The 22,369-nt window shown below is 53.9% G+C and overlaps 1 protein-coding gene across 8 annotated transcripts in view; it reads right to left on the reverse strand.

Annotated features, from left to right (window-relative positions):
• Positions 1–3,700: 3,700 nt before the first annotated feature.
• Positions 3,701–22,369, reverse strand: part of LOC108934015 (collagen alpha-1(XV) chain-like) — a 51,887-nt gene continuing 33,218 nt past the window's right edge. For 4 of the 8 annotated variants that reach the window (XM_029253500.1, XM_029253497.1, XM_029253495.1 and 1 more), the window contains 30 exons: positions 21,241–21,294; positions 20,922–20,957; positions 20,674–20,808; positions 20,535–20,588; positions 20,217–20,423; positions 20,067–20,117; positions 18,710–18,772; positions 18,003–18,038; positions 17,827–17,910; positions 17,262–17,327; positions 16,965–17,000; positions 14,795–14,857; positions 14,490–14,579; positions 14,368–14,403; positions 14,064–14,117; positions 13,854–13,910; positions 12,822–12,890; positions 12,650–12,691; positions 11,721–11,748; positions 11,404–11,499; positions 10,615–10,640; positions 8,478–8,585; positions 7,251–7,395; positions 7,052–7,125; positions 6,796–6,924; positions 6,462–6,563; positions 6,258–6,317; positions 5,637–5,834; positions 5,249–5,364; positions 3,701–4,595 (listed from right to left, as the gene is read on the reverse strand). In XM_029253500.1, the coding sequence (XP_029109333.1) occupies positions 4,379–4,595; positions 5,249–5,364; positions 5,637–5,834; positions 6,258–6,317; positions 6,462–6,563; positions 6,796–6,924; positions 7,052–7,125; positions 7,251–7,395; positions 8,478–8,585; positions 10,615–10,640; positions 11,404–11,499; positions 11,721–11,748; positions 12,650–12,691; positions 12,822–12,890; positions 13,854–13,910; positions 14,064–14,117; positions 14,368–14,403; positions 14,490–14,579; positions 14,795–14,857; positions 16,965–17,000; positions 17,262–17,327; positions 17,827–17,910; positions 18,003–18,038; positions 18,710–18,772; positions 20,067–20,117; positions 20,217–20,423; positions 20,535–20,588; positions 20,674–20,808; positions 20,922–20,957; positions 21,241–21,294 (2,532 nt within the window). In that variant the 3' untranslated portion in view covers positions 3,701–4,378. The remainder of the gene's footprint in view (positions 4,596–5,248; positions 5,365–5,636; positions 5,835–6,257; positions 6,318–6,461; positions 6,564–6,795; positions 6,925–7,051; positions 7,126–7,250; positions 7,396–8,477; positions 8,586–10,614; positions 10,641–11,403; positions 11,500–11,720; positions 11,749–12,649; positions 12,692–12,821; positions 12,891–13,853; positions 13,911–14,063; positions 14,118–14,367; positions 14,404–14,489; positions 14,580–14,794; positions 14,858–16,964; positions 17,001–17,261; positions 17,328–17,826; positions 17,911–18,002; positions 18,039–18,709; positions 18,773–20,066; positions 20,118–20,216; positions 20,424–20,534; positions 20,589–20,673; positions 20,809–20,921; positions 20,958–21,240; positions 21,295–22,369) is intronic. The other 4 variants (XM_029253501.1, XM_029253496.1, XM_029253499.1 and 1 more) reach the window with 4 other exon arrangements.

A 22,369-nucleotide genomic window follows, 5' to 3' on the forward strand; every position in this document is an offset into this window, starting at 1 on the left:
AATTGCTGCAGTGAGAAAAGCCGCCTGTCCGGCATCGCGAGCCGCTTTCGCGACGAACGACCGTCGAAGCGGATGTGCGCTCAGCCTTCCGCTTCCGCGCAGCAGGGGAAAAGTCTCAGGCGTGGAGGAGGCGCCGGGAAGTGCCCCGAGTCGTGACTTTTTGGCCTCGGGGCCGCCGAAACAATGGGGTCCTCGCAAGAACCACGAACACGTGCATGACGCGCCGTGTTCTGCACTCAAAGAACATTCCAGAAGGCCTCTGGGGAAAAGCTGCTGAAGCCCGTCAGTCTGGACAGGGTCACGTGTTACTCAGATGAACCGCGGTCAGAAGCACGTTCTTGAAAGAGACAAAATTTTGGTGAGCGCTGAATCTCCTAGTGAGTGGCTCTCCTGCCAAAGTCTCCGCAGGAGGGGGGGGGGGCAACACGATGGAGGAGCTCAAGAACCGCAGAGAAACATCCAGGGAATCGTTGACGTCTCCTTCCTCAGCTCGGTCAATGGCTGTGGCCCCCGCATAAGAAGGACTCTGTGCCAACATGGGTGGGGGTGGGGGTGGGGGTGGGGTGGCAGGCAAGGTGGAAACCACTGCTCAGGAAAAAGAGCGGGACTGTTATTGACTGCGAACGTTGGCCAGAATGTAGAGGGGGACAAACCCAACAGTTTGTTACAGATTTGAATGGTAGAACGAACGCGGTTCCGGTGACCATGTGTCCCGTCACATTGTCACAACAACTGTGTCAAAGTGCCACTTGTTCCCTTTCGCTGCTCCAGTTGATTTGAGCAGCACAAATTTATTTGTAACAGTCGACAGCACAGGCAGACGGGGACGAGGTGTTGCGGTGGTTGGAGAGAGAGAGAGAGAGACACAGAGATGGGGGGTGAGTGGAGGGAGAGAGACGGGGACAGAGACAGAGACAGCTTGTCCTGCAGACATTCACAGCACCAGCACCTGCATCTTCTGCTGCCATGAGGCTGAACTATGAGGAATTTCAGCACTTGTCTGGGAGTTTGCCGAGAGCCACCGGCTCGTCCCCGTGTCACTGCCGGCTGAGGACGGGCGCCGGGCGAGATGGAGAGCCGCTCCGCGTAAAGACACATGTGACTCACACCCGTTTACCCTGGGAGGAGAGTCTTTGGTCCCGCGGTTCCTTCAGCCAGGCTGCCGGTGCACTGTGTAACGCAGAGGAGAATGTCGGTGGAACCAGTGGCTGTGTGTCCTTCCACACAACCTGTGTCAAAAGTTTGGGTACACCTGGACGACCTGGACAACACCTGGGTGAGACAAACACTGACAGCAAGTGCCCTGCATTACTGGGAAGTGCTCCAGAAGAGCTGGGGGGACAGTGTCCACTCGTTGACCTTTCCTGCCCCGAGTGCGACGTGGTGCAAGCTAGTTGAGAACATCGAGTCTTTTCCCTCTTCAGGCTCTTTGGCGCAGCGAGAGCTGCACAACCGAGTGAGACTTCTCTGCAGGACTTCTTCATCTCTAGAGGACAGCTGTTGTTATGGGAAAAGTCCACATCCAAGGACCAGTGGTTTTGGAGCTCCGCCGTATTCAAACGAGCTTTTGGAGGGAAACCGATCCATCGGAACAATTATTTTAGCTGTACGCTGCGGCGCCTCTGCAAACATCTCACTTCCGAGAAGGAAGTTCCAAGAAAGAGGGCGCAACTTCCCAAGAACAAAAGGAAACGTTTAAAGACATTCCTCCGAGAATGTGGTCCACACATGCGAGGCCATGGTCGAAACGCAATGAGCCTGAGCCGTTCTTTGAAATCCAATCCGCGTAAGGAGCGGAAGCCTCGTTTGAACCCCACATGTGCTGTAGCGCTCATCGTGCTTCAGATCCGGGCCACTTCCTTCTCATATCTCTCCTCGGAAGCCCACGAACGCCGAGCCTCCCAGCCTGCTGTAGGAGATCTGCCCAGCGAATGAACGACGCGGGACCAAGTGGACTTTTCACGCCCAAAGTGACGTTCAGGAATAACAGGAGAAAATTTAAGAAGCACAGCTCTAGTTTAAACATCATGACCAACACATGTAACTCCTATCCTGAGGGCTATGGGGAGAAGCACAGTGCAGTACAAACACTTCTTCATGATGGGCAGCAGGTGGCGTACTAGTTAGAGCATTTGCGGGGCGGTCAGAATGTTCCAGCAGAAATGACTCCACTGTATACCCTGGTAAATGGTTAGAAGTAGCGTGGTGCAAAACCCAGACGCTGTACGTCACTTTGGAGAGGGATTTGCGCTAAATACTTAAGTGCGATTCTTTGTTTCGTCGCTCTGCCTTTGCAAGTATGAACAAACAGCCAGCAAATATATTTCGGTACATTTTCAAATTCTGTTTCCATTTAAATCTAACCGTTTTTTTTCTCCACTGCAATTTATTCACCACAGTTTAATGCAAGTGCTGTGAACAAGCTCTGGTCACGTTATGTGAGGGACTGGTGGGCCGTGGGGAGGGAGAGAGGGAGGGGGGGCGAGAGAGTGAGTGAGAGAGACCCCCCCCCCCCCCCCCCCCCACAAGAGGCCCCCAGGCAGGAAGTTGTAAATTGAGCACAAGAAAAATGTGGTAACTGCAGCAGCAGGCAAAGTTTTAGGCAAGTTTGTCCACACACATTCTCCCAGCTCTTGACAAATACAAGCACCTTTAAATAAAAGGGGGATGAAAGGGAAACTGAAAAACATCACGTCTTTGTGCGCAACTGTGCGTTTGGGTGTCGTAGAGCGGCTCCGAACTCGACGGTCGTCCGGATGCTGCTCGCGCTTTGTTTTCCCTTCCACCCGCGTCCAGCCGTGTCGACGGCTATCGCGCGTCGGGTCCGGGCCGCGGCGGGAAAGCCGGGCCCCCCCCCACCGCGTTTCCTCGCGTTGCCATCGGCGCAACCCGTCTGCGGCCCATTTCACGCCCTCGAGTCCAGCAGCGCGGCCGTCACGTGGCGCGCTTCCGCGGCCCTTCGTGAAAACGCTGACCCATTTCCCCGGCGCGTCTGTTTTTCAGACAGAGTGAGTCCGCGGCGTGCTCGTCCCCCTCCCGTTCGCGTGTCCAAAGTGATGCGTGTGGCTAAACGCAAAAACATGTTCTCGTGTCCCAGGACCCCCAACCCCCACCCCCCGGCAAGTCGTCTGTGTCGCACGCGTGACGGTGGAAACGAGCCCATGGTAACTGTAGCCAAGCGGCACTCTGAGCGGACACAGCAGTCGTGCTACTACTCCGCTTGTGCCGTTGTCCCACTCTGCTTCTTCCTGAGGGTGGGTGGGGCTCGCGACGTTCATTCATACTGACATATGACATTTTTCTCATTTCTCATTTCGCCGAGCTCAGCAAGGTGACGTCTAACGGAGCAATAAAGTTTTGCAGGGGACGGGAAGTCCCTTCGCGGTGCGGGTGACCTTCAGTGGTCCTCACAGGACAGGTGGATGCAAAGAGAGGAAAGCGTTAGAAAAGGAAAACTGCGTTCTTGTCATTTCTCGCCCTTTGGTTGATTTTTCGTAGAGCACAAGTCCATAAGCACAAACACACAACCTTATTCCATTTCAGTTACAAAAGACGTATTTAATGTAAGTGAGATGAAGACCAATTATTCTGTTAAAATCCAAAACATTTTTGCTACTTTCAACTAATTTTATAATACAAGTACAAATCATTGTCACATTTTTTGCCCAACAATTAATACCTACTGCAAAATAAAGAAAAAAAGACCTGACAAACTGTTACTCTAAGTAAAAAGAGATGGACAAAAAGACTAACTGTGAAGGAAATATAGTAATTTCACACTGAACAACAGTTCTCGTATCTTATTGAAACAAATGAACCAAAGCCTAAAAACACTATTAATTATTCATCTGCATTATGTGCTTTTGCTGTACAAATGAAAACACTGAATTTTATTTAAATACTCAGAAAGATGTGTAGCCCATAACTAAAATGCTGGGAAATGTGTAAAAGACAAAAGATGTCAAGGATACAAAGTGACACACAAGTATTTGGAGGCAACGCACTGCACCTAAAGGGTTAATTAGGCAGCAATTAAAGTGTTTTCTTGCGTGAAAATGGATAAAAGAATCGAGAGCGCTGCGGAGCCGAACTACAGGAGGCGCTCGTACCGCACGGCTCGGAGAGGAGGCGTCCCGCCGAAGCGTCGCCTCTTCCTGCCGCTCGCACCCGCAGTATGATTTGAGAGCGCAGGTGGAGAAGAGCGATACTCTGACAGCGCTGAGAGGAACCGCGGATCGCTCGCCGAGGCATCGGTTCTTCGGCGTTCCTTCCGTCGGCCGAACGAGGCGAGGGCTACGCCGCGCCCTCGCGGAGCCATCGACACATATTTACACGTCCCGCAGCGCCGCGCCGCGCCGAGGTTGGGGGCGGCGGTCGCTCAGGTGCGCCGAGGCTCCGCCACGTAGCTGTTCTCGACGCACAGCACCACGAAGCGGTTGGAGCAGCCGCGCGTGTGTTGGCCCAGCAGCCGGCCGCTCTGCAGCGCCGAGGCTTGGCCCGTCACGGCCGCGTCGCCGGCGCGCCACGCTTCGCAGTAGCCGGACGTCGTGCGAATCCCCGCCGCGCTGGACCCGTGCCACACCATCTTCTGGGGCCTGAGCGCACAAGCACACGCGGAGAACTCGGCAGGATGAAGCTGCGGATCTTACGCGTGAAAGCTGGCGACACCTTACTCCACGTGCTGGGCACGTCCACATCTCGTAACGCTTGCTATTTTTTCATCGTTCAGGACAGAGGTGTGACTCTGCTAAGCGCGACCTGCAGACTTTAAGCACCTCTGTTCCTTCCAGACCTCCCGGGGCTGTTTCGTACAAAAAGAGCCTTTACGTAATCTCGGAGACCCGGCCACCCGTGAAAAGCAGAACCGTTGCTTTTCAAGCAGCTCTGCCAGCTCTACGTTGTCGGGTCGCTTTGCGCGGCATATACTGTACGAGGTATGCTTCGTTGGTCGTGGCCGTTGGAATAGACAACGACATCGGCCGCGGATGCTCGGAGACCCGTTTGCCCCTCTCCATGGGGGCAGATCCCAGGTCCCAGAACCCTTCCTTGGGCTGGCGAATCCTACCGCTGCCTGTGCGCCGACGGCAGATCATCTCCCACTTTTTCCTTTCCGCGCGCTAACTGTGCCTGCTGTTCACGACCAAGCATCGAGCAGCACCTCCGCAGGCGCCTTTCTCAGCCCGGCACGTGACGCGGAGCACCAGCTGCGCTAATAACACGGGGGGGGCCGGCTGGTGCCGACACTCACCAGGATGGGTCCGTCATCACGTTCCGTCCGTCGAAGGAGTAGATGGGGACGCGGGGCTCAAACGCGCCCCCATCCCCGGAGAAGATAGCCATCCAGTTGATGAAGAGCACCTCTCCCTAGGGAGACAGCAGATGAGAGGATGAGCCGGGATGCAGCGAGGACAAGGGCGGTTAAGGACACCGGAGGCAGGTTTCAATCCCACTGCCTGCCTGCTGCACGGTTAATGTTCACGGGCCCGTTCCAGTAAGCAAACCGATTGTGAATCCATGGGAAACTTACTCGTTTTCTCAGTAACAGCTTAGAGTGTTTATGAGGTTCTCTTTGCCCTCCCGTTAGCAACTGGGCAGGACCGGGCAGGACAGAGGCAGAGGCGGAGGCGGCAGCTGACCTTAAGGTTGACGATGGGCAGGCTGAAGCGCTCGCCCTTCTTCACAACAGTGGCCAGGTCTTGCAGATGAGAGGAGAGGAAGGCCCTGTACGTCGAGAGGAGCCCCATGGCGCGGGCCTGCTGGTAGCACTGGAAATCGGCGCCACGGATCCCACGCATGTCGCCCGAGAGCGGGGTGTTCAGGGCCACGAGGTGGAGCTACGGCGCATGGGTCACAAAAGCCAGACACACACACCGTGTGGCACCGCACTCGACGGTCAGCAAAGGGGAACCGCTCTGGCTCCGGTTGCACTTTTCAAGGAAGCGACTGGGAGAACGTCGCGTAAATTCCCCAGATGAGCCGTTCATTGAGGTTCATCAGGTGAAAAGATTTCAGTCGGGAGACACGCGGTTTTACTCGTGTCGCGTTCCGCACGATCGTAAAGGTCTGATACGGATGGAACGCAGTTTCATATGCTTCGCCGAAAATGCATTTTCATTACTAATTTTTTCTGGCTTGGAGCCAAACAGTTTGCAAATGAGCCTAACATACGAGCTGAACGACTGTTAAACGCTGCGGGCCAGTGAACTCGAACGGCTGTGAATAAAGCGGCAACAGGTGAGGAGCGTGGCCGTGCTTACCCCAGGAGCGGAGTGGTACGTGTTTGGCAGGATGCTGTAACCAGGCGGCTCCTGAAGCTCCTGCAGAGCATGGGATGGACACGCTTCACAGAGGGTCTCGTTCAATGCCTCTCGTGTTGTATTTCGCAATCACCGACCGAGTATCACACTCCTGTTCATCTCACGAGACAATCACGAGGGCGAAGAAGGCCGGAAAGCAGTTACCTGGCTGCGGATGCGTGGTCCGATTCGCTCTCCCGGTCGGCCCGAGTCCTGGGTGAAGGCGGACGACGGACCATCGGCCGGGATGGCGATGAGCTCTCCGAGCTGCGGGAACGACATTCGCACAATGACGTGAAACGCAGCGCACGAAACAACTCGAGCCGAGCAGCACGTCGGGACACGAACCAACGGGCATTGTTGCGCGGCGATTCCACGTGGAGTCCCCGCCGAGGGCACTGAGCGAAGAGCGGTGCCGCAGCCTTCAACCGCACCCTTTCGTGATGAGGATGATGACCGGTGTTCGCTCAGAAAAAGTGTCAGACTAACGGCTTGGTACCTGGACCTTCCTCCAGCCTTCTCGCACCCGGACGTAGAGCTCGCTCCTGTCGGATACGTAGGCCACGCTTCCCTCGGCCGTGCGGTACGTCTCCCTCAGCAAGGCATCCGAGCTTCGGAACGCGGTCACCTAGGATTAGCCCAGAGTCGTCACGCACGGAGCCCTTCCACGAAAACACAAAGGCTGGATACGTGTTTTTTTTGGATGAGCATCAATCCCAGAGCCCATCGCACTGACCCCGTGAAGCTGCCCTTACCGGGTTTGCGTGCCCAGGGGGTCCGGGGAGTCCGGGGAGCCCGGGGGGCCCGGGGAGCCCGGGAATCGACACGGCTGAAACCACACAATAGACACACGAGATGCGTAACTCAATTTCTGCAGATGTGTTCCTGGCTGTTGAAAAGAAGCCGACACTTTCGTTGTTCACGCTGTTTTTAGTGGAAAGAGGAATCAATTACCTGCGCCAAACATCGGAGGCGGCCCCGGTGGCCCCGGAGCTCCAGGGGGGCCTCGCGGTCCCGGCCGTCCGTACCCAAGTGGTCCCGGTTGCCCCGGCATACCGCGGGGCCCCGGGGGGCCAACAACGGACTCGCCTTTGGGTCCCTGAAAGGAAGGACACGTCCCCACCGACACGCTCACATTACAACTTTGCCCTTTCAAAGCAGCGCGACGACACACGCTGTTTACCGGTGTATTCACTGTATCGCTGTACTGTGTGTGTCGGGGGACTCGGGCCACAGGCCTTCTGACCGCACTCGAGGCAGAGGAGAGTCTGAGAAGAGCACAGTTGGTAAACTTGCGGCTGTCAGACGTCTCCGAAGCGGAGGGCAGTAACCCAGCAGTGTGTGTTCGCGCTTCGTTGTGCGCGCACACACACACACACACACACACCGCATCCACTTTCGGGTGTTTTGGAAATTACACGGCAAATGTGTCACACTGACAATGACGTTACCTTGAGGAGAGCTCGAAAAACGTTTTAATCACGTAACGTTGAGTGCGCACAGATGTAAGTATCGCTGCCCCGCGAGAGAACGAGAGGAAGAGGCCGACGTGGATCACGGCGAAGGTGCGTCGAACTAGGGGCTGAGCTCCTCTCCACCTGCTCGCGGCGTCCAGGACTCTAGCGAAAGTGCTGCAGAGTTACGCCAGTTTCGCTTCACCGGGACTGTGGTTCAATACCCTTACGTGCTGCGGTTTACAAGGCGTTTGTTCACCTTCGCGAGGATCGAATCGGGGTTCCGGGCCCCGGACACCGGAGCGGCGCGACACGCTTACGTTGATTTGCTCGCTTTTCGCGAGATGCTTCTCCCTCATTTATACGGTGCTTCTTCCTTTTTCTCCGCCTTTAGTGTTCTGTTCTTGCACCGAAGGTCGAATTAACACCGAACGTCAAGGCAGAGTATCGTATTTGTACGTATGTAGAGGGCCGGGCGCAGCGACGCGGCCGGATGGAGCGGCGAGCGAAGGGAAGCCCTCGTTCTACTGTGCGAACCGGTCAACGAGGGCTCACGCACGTACGCTATTAGTCTATATTGATGGTGTGCGTTTAAGGGGCACCTGCTGATATTTTAGCACGAGTGGATGTTAGATTCACCGTTGAAGCGCGTGACGATGGCGTGTGTGCGTCGCGGAGGGTTTGTCGGGGACCCCGAGCCGTGTAAGACGGGCGAGACCGCACTCACCACCAGGCCAGAGCGTCCCGGGGGTCCAGGTGGGCCCAGGGCTCCCGCCTCCCCCTTCTGCCCTTTCTGCCCCTTCTGTCCTTTGTAGCCTTGGCTCCCTTTTTCCCCCTGAAGGAGACACAACGCGAGTAAAAGTACGCAGCATCGGCACCAACGGCGAGGTTTGCGTGTTTCTCATTTGTGCCGTAGAACCTTGACTCGTAGGAACCACGTAACGCCGGCACGACGCTCCTAAAGAAGGACGTCGCCGAAAATCGGATGGGCGCCGTGGGACAGCGGAGGGAAACGGACTGCCGCACGCACTTGGGCCTCAACCGATGAGTGCGAGTGGCAGCGGAAGTCGCTTCGTCACGGTGAACGGAAGCTGAAGGACGGAGCGTGAGCCTACTTTCATTCACACGTTAGGTTCTGCCGAAAACGTCGCGCGGAGCTCAAACGAAACGAAAACTCGCCGCGACGCTTTATTCCCATAGTCCCCTTTCATCAAGAGCTCATGCAATGCAGCGTCTCGTTGCTCTTCCGCACCTCGAAGGACGCGAGTGGAACACGACACGTAGTTTCTCATCTCTTCTCGGCGTGAAGCAACAGTCAAGTTTTGTGCGCTTTGATGCGACTGCAAATAAAATGACGGATCTCCACAGCTTCCTGTCCAAACATCTGCGCTGTGCTTTACACAAGTAAGACGGCGCCGCGTTCCTCCCGCAGCCGTCAGCGTCGGGGAGGGAAAGGAGCGTGAGATGCGCCGCGGCGGAGGATCACATGGGGAGAACAAATCCAAAACTGCCAACTGCATGTCTCATGGTGAACAAAAAGAGCCACAAGGAAGCCACCCATGCATCACACAAACATGTCTGTGAGCGTGGGATTAATTGCAGTGTGGAGCAAGAAAAGCCTAATAATGGAAACATAACTTTTTATTTGTTGCCAAGTTTCTCTACAAGTTCATGATTTCTCAGTGACGTGGCGATAACACTTCTGTGTGGATTTCCTTCGGGTGCTCTGGTTTCCTCCCACACTCCAGACACATGCTGTTGTTCAGGTTCCCCTATAGTGTTTGAGTGATAGAGAGTGTGTGTGTGTTCCACTGATGTATGGATGAGTGACCCAGTGTAAGTAGTGTATCTAGCAGTGTAAGTCACCGCGGTGAATAAGGTGTGTGGGTTGATAACACTACATAGCATCCATTGTAAGTCGCTTTGGAGAAAAGCGTCTGCTAAGTGAATAAATGTAAATGTGAATGTAATAAGAAATTAACAGATACACTGTCCTTCCTTAAGGCCTTTAGCCCCCCCGATCCCACCCCCATCCCCCCATCTGCCCCCCACTGTGATTTGAGGCTCTATTCGATCTCAGTGCGTTTTGCTGCCACCCAAAGGCCGACAGAGGAAATGCAGGTAATTTTTCAGCGCAAAAGGGACTTTTGAGAGAATGAAAAGGGCAAAACGCAATTATAAATAAACATGTAAAGTGAGATGTGTCTGTATAGTGGAAAATGTATATCTTGGATGAGATTCAAATGTAAAAATATCACAAAAAACTGGCAGAAGGAAAAGAGCAGTGAGGAAGGCCTTAAAAGCACAATAAGAAAGCAGAGAAAAAACATTGGCCCCATCCTGAGCCTCCTTACTCTAACCTGTGGCTTTGCAACACGGAATGTAACATCGGGTAAAGGAAAGCATCCCGTCGCCACGCCGAGAGGAACAGGAAAAATTTGCAGCGTAAACAAAACTGGCACCATGAGACACGGAGAAATAAGCAGCGTATAAAAACAGGAGTGACAGACAGCGCTTCAGAAACATCGAATGTTTAGCTCGCAGCGAAAAGAGGCCAGCGGAGTCCTCGGGACGGAGAGGACGGCATCGCCGCACCCCGCGGTGTCGCGGGAACGCGGACTCAAAGCGCACGCACTTACAGTAAGTTTGCACGAATAAAAAAGACAAGCGGAGAAGTACGAGCCGCACAAGTTGCACGCGGGTGAGGAGCAGCCTCTTCTTGACCTTGGGCCGTTCTGCACGTTCTGTACCGACGCTGGCTTTTTATACGAAACCACTTAACGCTCACCTTGCGGTGCACGGACAGCACAACGTGTGCGGCGCACTTCGAAGATGTGTGCGAAAGGACGTGAATCCAGACTCACCACAAAGTCGTCCGGCAGATGGGGAGCTGCGGGGGGGGGGGGGGGGGGGGGGGACAACATGGCACTCAGTGGTCTCAATGGTCTCAAGATAAGCTTCACTCCACACACACCTGATACATGCAGCAGATCTACGCAATGAAATGTGTTGCATTTAACTCGCAACATATGCATATACAGTACATACCCTACAATGTATTATACATACATCTTGTGACAAAGTACACAGTTACATATTTACAAGAAACCAAATCATGTAATAATTACAATGATAGTACAGCAGGGCCCATGTGATGTGAAAGCTGATGTACATGTTAATCCAAGACATAAAGTTTTACCTGTGGGTGTATTACTTCCATTCATCAGACTGCAACACACACACATCGTCCGAAACCGCTTGTCCCATATGGGGTCGCGGGGAGCCGGAGCCTAACCCGGCAACACAGGGCGCGAGGGGACACACCCGGGACGGGACGCCAGTCCGTCACAGGGCACCCCAAGTAGGACTCGAACCACAGACCCACAGGAGAGCAGGACCCGGTCCAACCCACTGCGCCACTGCACCACTGCACCACTACGCCCCTGCTGACTGCGACACAACTTGCACTATTAAGCTACCTGTTATTATTTCCCTATTTTTAGAGCTGGGTAATTTTACTAAAGCACTTTAAGGGTAAGGGTCTTGGTCGAGAGTAATACGGCCGGAGGTGGGATTCAAACCTGCAACCTTGGCGCGCAAAGCAGCACCTCCGGCCACTACGCTACCAGCTGCCCCTACGGCGGTCACGGTACCTGGAAGACCGGGTTCTCCGGGAAGTCCCGCCTCCCCCTTGTCTCCCTTGGCCGCCACAGCTCTCCTCCTGGCGCCCGCTGGATCGAGGGAACCTTCTTGGGAGAGCAAGAACAAGAACAGTTTGGACGGTTTGACCGAAAGGACGCGGCAGACCCGAAGCACCAAGGAGGCAGCGAGGGCAGCGTGTCAGCGAGCCCCGACTTCCTTCCCGGCGCTTTCCCTTCCGCCGCTGCGGCTGCTGTCATCGCTATGACTCTCGTCGCTTGTATCGATGTACCCGAGCGCAGCAAATGTGCTCAAGTGCGGCAGAACTGACCTGGTGGGAAATCCTTGCTGGTTTTCACCTGGACGAAAGGCAATGCAGACATCAGGAGAGCCTTTGTTACAATGTCTCCAATGGCCACTTGTCCTTCTGAACTTTACAAAACATTTATTTGTCTCGGATCATGCGGTTGCACAAGAGACGAAAAGCTGTTTAGTAAAGGAAGACATTTAGAGCAAAAGCATCCAGTTACGTTCATTAAAAACGAGGGCAGAATTAGTCAAAAGACCAAGGACGTGTTCCTGAGCGTGCGCGTGGAGCTCTGGCGCTGCCCAAAAACACGGCACCACCGACGATTACATTCCATTCCCACAACGTACTGTGCGCTCATGACAGGGTGACCCTCAGGAACGGAAGAAGTTCAACACCGACTGGAGTTAAAGACGAACCCTGAAGCCAGATGCTCGTTTCAGGGAGAGAGGCAACTTACGTTTCTCTCGTTAGCTGTCGCAGCACAGTTAAGGATCCAGGAGACCCGTAAAGTCTCCGAAAGGACACTTCATGCAGCATGCGTACAGGGGTACCGTGACCATGCCTGCCTGGGCTCCAAGGCATTTACGTTTGGCCGGGTGTTCACCACACCAGCATGAAGCGAGCTTTCTCGTTCAGACCTATTGGCACGCGGGGGATTCGCCATTCTGACCCTCCTAAAACCCGCCACCTCCGTCCGACCGCTGGTGTCGTGACGCTTGGGGAGGATGCCGTTCGCACGGCGAGCCAGCGGAAGGCAAGCGCACCGCACCGAAAGCGAGCTTCATACTGGGGGTGCGTCGCAGCGGTTAGGGTCTCCAGACACGAAGGACGTGGAGGCAAAGAGCGAGATGTACGGGACGGTGCTGGTGAGTCTGTCAGCCGGTGGGGGGATGGGTACGGGCACACTCGAACCCCGAGCGCGAGGCTCTCCGGGGCTTTCTTTCACTTACTGGTCTTTTGCAGTGAGGTCTGGGAGGAACCGGAAAGACCCTCTTTAAAATTTAGAGGAGAACGCAAGGAGTTGAGCAACTGGGAGGCAGGAGGCGGAAGAGCAAGAGCCTAACAGAGCAACTTCACAGAACAATGTGGCTCTGCAGGAAGGAGGAAGGCGGCAGCACTCACTCCGTCGAGGCCCGTGACTCGACCAGGGGCTCCCGGGGGTCCTGGGGGTCCCGGGGGGCCAGGAGGACCCTGTACACAGGTAAGAGCGTTCACGAAGGCTCCCAAAGTGTGCATAGAGTAGAACATAGCAAGAATTCTCACTGCACATTTCCACAGTTGCTGCTTCACACACATGGACATGTATTTCATGGGTGTGTGTGTGTGTGTGAGTGACAGGGAGAGAGTGTGCTCCACTGATGTATGGATGAGTGACCCATTGTCAGTAGTACGTCCAGCAGCGTAACTTACCCTGGTAAATAAGGTGTGGGCTGATTACACTACACGGAGTTCACTGAAAGTCGCTTTGGAGAAAAGTGTCTCATAAACGAATAAACATAAATGTAAACGAGTTTCTTCTGCGAAGACGTTTCCGTGTTTTCAGCTGAGAAAACGAGGAAAGCGCCTTCGGTGTTTCCGGCCTCCTGGCCGTGTCGGTCCCTCGGGGCGCGGCACACCGCCGAGCACCTTGCATCGCTGCGTGGAGAAGAGCTCGATATAAAAACAAATGTATTTGAAGCGAAATTAGCGGAGTTCCGTCTTCCGACAATTTCGTATAAAACACCGCGGCATCGCTTGTCGAACGGAAAGAAGGGAAACGTTGCGTCTGTGAGGGTCATAAGAAGCAGTGAGACGAAGACACACCGAGTGTCACCTTTACGTTTACGTTCATTCATTTATTTCTCAGACGCTTTTCTCCAAAGCGACTTCCGACGAGCTCTATGCAGTGTTACCAGCCCACGCACCTTATTCACCGCAGTGACTTACACTGCTAGATACACTACTCACACTGGCTCACTCATCCGTCCATGAAGAACATTTACACGCACTCCTTTCGCAGACACCTTTCCTCAACACGACGCACACGCATTCCGAAGCGACCTGAGACTACGGGCAACTCCCACTTCCCGTTATTGACATATTTGAAGGTTGCCGACAAGCCAGAGAGCAGCGAAACGAGACAAACGTGCTTCGTGAAGACGAGGCGGAACCTACCGGAAGGGCCACGGAGTCCCCCTTCTCACCCTTCCTTCCTGCAATTCCGGGTCGACCCTGAAGCGAGACGGACGCCATGAGGTGCACCGTCCAAGGGGCCCAAGGGGCTGTGTTCAGAGCACGTTAGCGGTGCGTGCGTGGGTGAGGTGACACCTTCGCTCAACAACGTTCTGTCCTTGGATGCCAACGGCGCAGAGAACGAGCGCTTACTGGGCGACCGGGGAATCCGTACTCTCCTTTCGGTCCAGCTGGTCCGACTGGCCCCTGTGACACAGCACGAGCTCCGTCACATTTTTCGCATTTGTGCAGAAGAGAAAAAGCTTTTACTTGCACTTTTTACCAGTCAGTGTCACTTTGTTGCCGACATGTTGCCGAACACGTTTGGCGTGACATAATATTCCAGTAATATTACACGACACATTTTATAGTGTGAATAGGGAGCAAAAAAAAAAAAAAAAAACACACGGAACCGAATAACACAGATACGGTTCGTAAGGCACACGCTGCGTTTTACCATAATTCCTGGAGGTCCGGGAAAGCCGCGGTCACCCTGGACAAGAGAGACGAAGCGTGAGCGTCCAGCACGGCCAAAAGCGCACAGCGACCACCGAGCGAAGGAGCGGAGCGCGCGGTCACCTGGATCCCTTTGGGCCCCCGAGCTCCGATCGTCCCCGATACGAGGGATCCGTCCGCAGCGATGGTGACGCCAGACTCCCCCTTCTCACCCTTCACGCCACCGATGGAGAAGACACAGAATTAAGGCACTCCGCGCGCTACGTGGCCGGAGTGGACGTGCCGTTCGGCCCGTGAGGACTTCGCTGGATTTTACACAACGTCGGCACTGGGTATCCGCTACATAAGCACGCGAGTCGTACGTTTCTGGCTACGCACTGGTTAGAGCCGCTCACTGCACCAGCAGGGTCGCTCCTTCGACTCCGTACCTTTAGGCCCGGTGGTCCCCGGACACCTGGCGAGCCGAGCTCCCCCTTCGGTCCTCTGGGCCCCTGAGCAGAGAAAACACTCGAAATTCAGTGCAGCTTGAAAGTGGCAGGAACACTGGAAACTGAGTGCTTCTTAAGTGCTTTCCACCGCGAAACAGCGTCGCGAACGCACAGAGCCGTAATAAGCTGTTCTCATCAAAGCCGCAGAGGAGGGCGGTTCGGGATGCGACGAGAACCCGGAGGCGGCGAGCGAAAAGTGCGGAAGCGCGACATACACCGAAGATGCCCCGTGCGCCCTGATGTCACCGGCAGCTATTCCACGCGAGGCCGATGGGTGTATCGGTGAGTGCGCGCGGCTGTAGCGCCGATGTGACACCGACCCGCTTCTTTTTCCAGGACGGCGGGGAAAAATGTGAACTATTATTCCACGAGTCCCCAGAGGAAGGATGAAGATGTTATTACCGAGACGTGCGGCCACTTAGAACAGTTGTAGACGACACACGGCTGCACGTGACGCATATGGTACGTGAGGGTCAGGACTCAAACGTCGAGGCTCACGAAGCACAGGAGGAATTTTATTTTGCCACTAATGTCACAAGTTGTGGTCACATAAGCTTTGATGTGGAGTTGTAAAAAGCTGCAGAACAAGGTAAGATGAGTTTTTTCTCCAAACCTTAGACGGAAGATCAACTTTTATTGTTCTCGGGTCTTACAGACTCTTAAGAAGCAAAAAAAAGAAACATGTGAACCAAGTGACCACATACCCCTCAAGAATAACATTCGCTGAGCTCCTGGACAGCTTCCTGCACGCCTCAGTAATACTGCGGTAAACAGAGTTTTTTTAGTCTCTCGCGTACTACTAGGTGTCCGATTACCAGAGGACTCAGCCTGCCGTGAAACCAAGAGACAAACGAAATCATGAAGCAGTTCTGACTCTTTAACATCCTATAATTAAATCACAATCTGCTGTCACACTGGGTCGTGTATCACCCGCACGGCCCGTTCCGCTGTCATTGTCAAGTCACTCTCCTCGCTAGGGCACTTTCGCTGCTTTTGCTCATCGTGCGGATTTACACTGACACCCACTTTAATTTAATACGTGAATCTGACCCTTGGGCATCTCTGCATGGATGTCTGATCACCACCTCCAATTCAATCTCTCCAAAACTGAGATCCTACACCTCCCAGCTGGTCTGTCCTCCTGTCACAGTCTATATTCACTCATTTTGTCGACCTCCTCGGCTAAGAGTCTGGAGTGACGATTGACTCAAGCTTATGTTCCTCTTGCACATCGAAGCCACAACCCAGACCCGCAGATTCATCCCGCACAACATCCGAAGGATCTGTCCTTAACTTACAGCTGACTCTGCCCAACTACTCGTCCAGGCCATGGTGACGTCCCGTTTGGATATTGCAACTCTCTCTTATCTGGCCTTCCTGCTACTGCCATCAAACCTCTACAGTTGAGTCGTGTCTGACTTGCCAAAGCGCTCCCATGCGTCTCCTCTACTCATTTCTCCGCACTGGCTTCCTACAGCTGCCCGGATCAAATTCAACACTCTGGTTACAGCGTGCAAAACCACCAATGGATCTGCTCCTCGATATCTACAAGATTTCGTTGTCAACAGCCCAACCAGACTGCTGCTGCTCCTCCACCTCTGTCCGCTGGGACTGTTGATATAATGTACTTGTTGTGTTGTTCACAGGGATCCATGTCGCTTTGGAGAAAAGCCTCTGGTAAATAAGTCAGTAAATAAATGGGAATGAATAAATGTGAATATAAATGTGAAGAACATTAGGACGTGAAGAAAAATCATAGTTGATAAACTCTACGTTTTGCTCTTTCACATGCTTTTTATTTTACCTTCAAAGCACATCTGGACAAGGTATTTTCTCAAGGGAACCGGGTTTCTACTCCTTGTGGGAACTGCTGCTCACAAATCATGGCACACTGACACACACACACACACACACACACACACACACACACACACACACACACACTCAGATTAAGGTAAACGATGGCTGTGAGTTCACTTGTGCAAAACTGACAAACACACGAAAGGTGATGGTACGAAAAATTGCGCACTTGCACTTTTCGGAGACGCTCACAAAGACTGACGCGCACAAACGACGAGAGAGAAGAAAGGAAGAGCGGCGCGGCACTTACCGGGAATCCTGCTTGGCCAGGTTCTCCCTCTGGACCCTGTGACACGCAGAAGACAGGAAGTGAAGCAGAGGAGGCGCACGAGTGCGTTAACTACTCCGCGCACGTCCGCGGGAACGGCCCTGTTTTACAGCCGCTCGGGCCGCTGGGAAATTCATCACGCTTCGGCTCCACCTCGAGTCACGCACCTCTGCACTAGGCCGTGTACGCACTGCGCGCTCGCAAGCACGTGCGCGTACGTTTCTGTGCGTGCGCGTGTGTGTGTGTGTGTGTGTGTGTGTGGAGCGTGAGACTACTCACTGGAAGTCCCGGTGGTCCCCGGATCTCGCCGAACTTTAATATTCCCGCTGTGTCATTGAGAAGGAGCTGTGGGGGGTGAGGACACACGAGCGGTGAGGACCCGCCGTCGCCGCACACTGCAGCATTCGGGAGGCGCTTCACTCAGACGCTTCAGCAAAACACGCAGATGGAGCATAAAAACAAACACTGCTGCTAATCCCAGCACTTACTTCACATTAAATCTGCACTGACGTACAGTAAATATAAAGAGCCAAAAAGAATCTTCCATGAAGGGATGATTTTGATGTAACGTGGTAACATGGGACGAGGGGGGTGCGATGCTGCAGCAGGTTTGGCCGGGTCCTGCTCTCCGGTGGCTCTGGGGTTCGAGTCCCGCTTGGGGGGGCCTTGCGATGGACTGGCGTCCCGTCCCGGGCGCGTCCCCTCCCCTCCAGCCCTACGCCCTGTGTTGCCGGGTTGGGCTCCGGCTCCCCGCGACCCCGTCCGGGACGAGCGGTTTCAGTGTGCGTGTGGTAACATGGGAGCAGCGACAAGGTCTCTCTCCTTAGCAACGGGCACGGCTTACATCTAGAAGATTTACAACTGGCCCTGGTGGTCCGGGGAGCCCCGGAGGTCCGGTGATGCTGATCCCATCCGTCCCGCTCTCCCCCTACAAGAAAAGCCAACAGTCTGAACTGCCATTTTACTCGTCTCTACAGCCATACGACGAGGATGAAGGGAAGATGAAGGCGATGTTGACACCTTTGCTCCTGGGTCTCCCTTCTCTCCAGGGGGGCCCTGTCCGGGACACAAAACACGGAGCGTTGAAAACCATTCGCGAGGCTCTTAATACCGATTTAAGCACCGAACGCACGAGAAGAGCGACACCGCGCGTACAGAACCGAACACAGAACAAAGTCTCAAACATGTTGGTGCCAAACTGTCACACATCCACCTTCGTTCAGTTGCGAAATCACTGTGGCCTCTTTCCAAAAAAGTTTCTGAAACAGCTTTTGTGCTGTACAAATGTAACGTTTCAAAGTGCTTTGGAGAAACACGCATAAGGCAAATAAAAATAAAGATCAATTAAAAAGGTAATAAAATTGTGTCTCAATGCAGACAGCAAATTAAATCAAGCTGAATTCTAATGTTACAGACTTTCTTTTCTCGATCCCAGCTTTTATGAGGACCCCGAAGACGGCTTATGCGGACGCTCCACGGTCGAGCGGTAACTAAAGCGGATTCGATCGGTATTTCGGAAGCCCGTTTCTTCGGGATTAGCGCGTCCAGCTCTTCTGGCGCACCGAGGAATTTGCTCATCGCGAGTACCACAAACCAGGCCCGATACCGAGATTGCCACCTTTAGAAGGAAGCCTCAATCTCTGGCTTCGGGGACGGCGGCGGCACTTCTCTCCTCGGCTCTGACGACAGATCCCTCCCTAAGCGCGCCGGCTACGCGGAGCACTGACCCTGGATCCCGGTGGCCCGGCCGGTCCTGGGGCTCCCTCTGCTCCTGGAGCACCAGGCTCACCCTGGAGAGACAGGGACGGAGACAGAGAGAGAAAGAAAGTGAGAGACAGCGGCTTTTGGGGGCACTTAAACAGCAAACAAAAGCAACAGTCTGTCTCTATTAGAGCAGCGCCAAGCGGAGCTCAGGGCAATCACCTCGATACAGCCATAAATAACAGCCAGTAACACTAGTATAGCTGCCGACTTGTGATGGGGGGGGGCGTGTCACCAGTGTCACCATCGTCACCATCATCACCGCCATTATCACCATCGCTATTCCTTCTATTGCCGTATTACATTGCAGAAATAGACTGTAACTCGTTGACAAATTAACTTTTGGGCTAGTTTACTCGACATGGCGACAAAATTTTGCAGCACTGGTGCAGGAATCCAGGCTGCGATCACTTTTGTGACCCGATCGCAGAGGGTGAGTGCGATGCTCGTCCCTGGAAGCAAGTATCCGTACAAATAGTTGATCAAAAAGACGGATCAGAGACGAACGCGTGGCTGGTGGTGGGATGTGTGCTGAATTTATATTGCGGCTATTATTTATTTATTTATTTACCTCAAAAGTGGAATTTAGCAACAAAAATCCTAAATTTCGTACTCAGCGCTCAAAATGGGAAAAATTGCGGGAAAATAGGAAGCGTTGCTGTCACGCCCCCGACCGCCTGCCCAACTGACCGCCCCTGCAGCTGACCAAGAGGCAAAGGATAAAGAGGCAACCCGGACGTTCCCGAGTGCGGAACCTCGTCAGAGACAACCGCACCGCTTCCCGATCGTCCGGCACCCTTGCGCTTCTCCTGTTCGGCTACTCCACCCCGTGCTTCTGCCCTCCTGGTTTTCGCCTCTGCCCGTCCCGCCGGACAGCGCTTGTACATCGACCGAGCCCTGGCCGTCCCTGACCGTTCGCTCGCCTGCCCCGTTGAATAAAGACGCGCCTGAAACTGAGCCCGTCGGCTGGATCCCCGAGTACGACATGACAGTCGCCGTCCGTGCGCTCGCCTTCACGGATGGACAACGTAATTATCTTCACTGTAACAAAAGAGCTAAACGCAAACATCTTCAGCTTTGTCATTTGTTTTGTGATCCTACATATTTCACGTAAAATCCTAGACCTCAGCAGCCCTCACGAAACAGAGCAATGCGCTTCGGGCACAACGAACCACGGGGCTCGCAGTTCTCCCGGCGCAGATGCTCGGGAGTAATCGGGCGGGATCGGCAGAAACGAGGTGCGCGTAACGCGGGGATCCGCGGCTTCCTCTGAGCGGGATGAATGACGAACACGTGTAGCCTTGGCGGGCAGGATGCGCTCACCTTCACAGAGTCTCCGGGAGGTCCGGGAGGCCCAGGAGGCCCGTCCTCACCCTAGGGGTAGGAAATAGCGTTAGGCTCTTATAACATAGCGTAACGGCTAGAGCCGCGCTCGGCTCCCTGCCCGGCCCCGCTTTCAACCCCGTGTCTTACCTTTGGCCCCGGAAGTCCGGGAGGACCCGAAGGACCCTGAGGGAGGCAGCGAGACGAGATCAAGACCCGTATATCGGCACCATCGTGTCCGTGAGCCGTACCGCGGCTCCGCCGATAGGGAGTTTGCGGAAATTCCTGAGCAAGCGTTCTACTATCAGCTGAGCTGGGCAGTGAAAGAAAGCTGCTGAGAACTGATGGCAAAGCGGCCTATTAAGAGAAAGGGCGATACTGAAAAACTATATTAGTACTATATATATGATAAGAGAGGAGCTACATTAGGTAGCGGGACGCTCTGCCTCTCCTGGGATGTGTACTCACAGGAGGGCCTCTACGCTCTTCGAGGAGCGCTAGTTTTCCAGAGCCCTCCGTTTCCTGCAGAGACAAGAACGTGACCGCAGCTCAGCGGAGATCCTTCGAGAAGGGACGGTTGTTCCAAGATGCAACGGTAGACTCGCACCTCAAGGTCAAAGGTTACGGAATGGCCCGGGGGTCCCGGAGGTCCCGGGGGCCCCCGGGGGCCGGGCGGACCCCTCGGTCCTTCGGGTCCGATCGGTCCGGGAGGACCGGCCACCCCTGGTGCACCTGGATCTCCCTGCAAAGACAAGAGGAAGCACTAAAAATGCATTTGGCAGTACGTGTGAGAGCATCGTTTCAGCAAGAGTTACTCTGTCCGGTGCAGATTTACAAACTTTGAGTGCACCATACCTTTAGTCCAGGTGGGCCAGTTATACCCTGGTCACCCTGTAAGGGAGGAATACGCTGGTCAGCTTCAGAGTTACACAGTCACCGAGTAACAGCACGGCGTTGCCTGCAACACACACATACACACGCACTCACACACACCACGAGCAAACTCTGAAACAAACAGGAAGAACATGTGAAATATAACCCTGTATACTGTACGTCGACCAGTGAAAACAGAAGCCCATGAACAGTTCGTTGTTTTTATACGTACTGTATATACAGTAGGCATTACTCTATTACTCTTATATTTCCCCATCCCTGGAATCAGTCCTCATGGTACCTTTTCTCCTCTGTCTCCAGGAGGTCCTGGTTTGCCAACAGCTCCAGCAGGGCCCTGAAACGGGCACCAAAGCACACTTGAGCTCCCTGCCTTCAGCCCTTGCAGCAGATTCAGCCCTTGTTCCTAATAAGCCTCATGTAAGTGCTGGGCGAGCGATAACCTGTCAAGTACGCTTCCCTCTTTCTTTCTTTCTTTCTTTCTTTCTTTCTTTCTTTCTTTCTTTCGCTTCCACCCGCTCTGTGCAGCATCCACACTGAGCGGAACGGCAATATTTTTCATGCTCGCATGATGATATGATATTGTCACTTCTAATACACAGGCAAAACGCAACATGGAAAACATACCTAATAAATACGTGCTCTCCCGTATTTGCCTTTACATTTGTGTTTACAACCGTTCAATTTAAATGAAAGAAATTTAATGCAAAAAGAGCTAGTAAAGCTTCCCGATGCCTGTAATGAAAAGGCAGATTTTCTCCAACACTGTGCCAACATCATGTTTCCCAAACAGCACACAGCTCTGAGCCCCTGTTCAATGAACGTATCGATAGTCATATGTCAATAGTCACGTATCGATCGTAACGTATCAATAGTTCACTGTGCATATCGTGTGTAAGCTGTTAGCTCTTTATTGTTTCGCTAAAAAACACAAATAGAGATTTTAAAAAACACGTGTATTTTGCACTACTGCGCGATGCCACTTCTCTTCCTAGGGTGAAGTCAATGGGTACGCAGAGGCTGGAGGGAGGCGGGGGCCGACACGGTGACCGCACGGTGTCCCGCCTCACAATTTTAAGCACCGACTGACGTTCGAGAAGAACAGCTCGGGGACAAGATTCTGCTGTTTGTGGTCCTTTGCTAAGAGCTGCACGGAGACGGCGGCGGCTTCGAGCCGACCGGATGCGAAAATACAACGTAGGCGGGATTGACGGGGGGTGGAGGCAGACCACCGGTGGAGTGTTTACTCTAAGGGGAGCAGAGCCATTTGGAAACACAGGAGGCCGCCGCTCCACGTGCAGCGAAGGCAGCGCGCCGCTCAGACCGGACAGGCCGTCCTTCCGGGATGCTACAGAGGTGCGCGGGGCCACGGGCATCATGGCTCTTACAAGGGTGCGCAGTCTCACGCACGC

This window comes from Scleropages formosus, chromosome 7 (genome assembly GCF_900964775.1).
Source record: "Scleropages formosus chromosome 7, fSclFor1.1, whole genome shotgun sequence".
NCBI lineage: Eukaryota > Metazoa > Chordata > Actinopteri > Osteoglossiformes > Osteoglossidae > Scleropages > Scleropages formosus.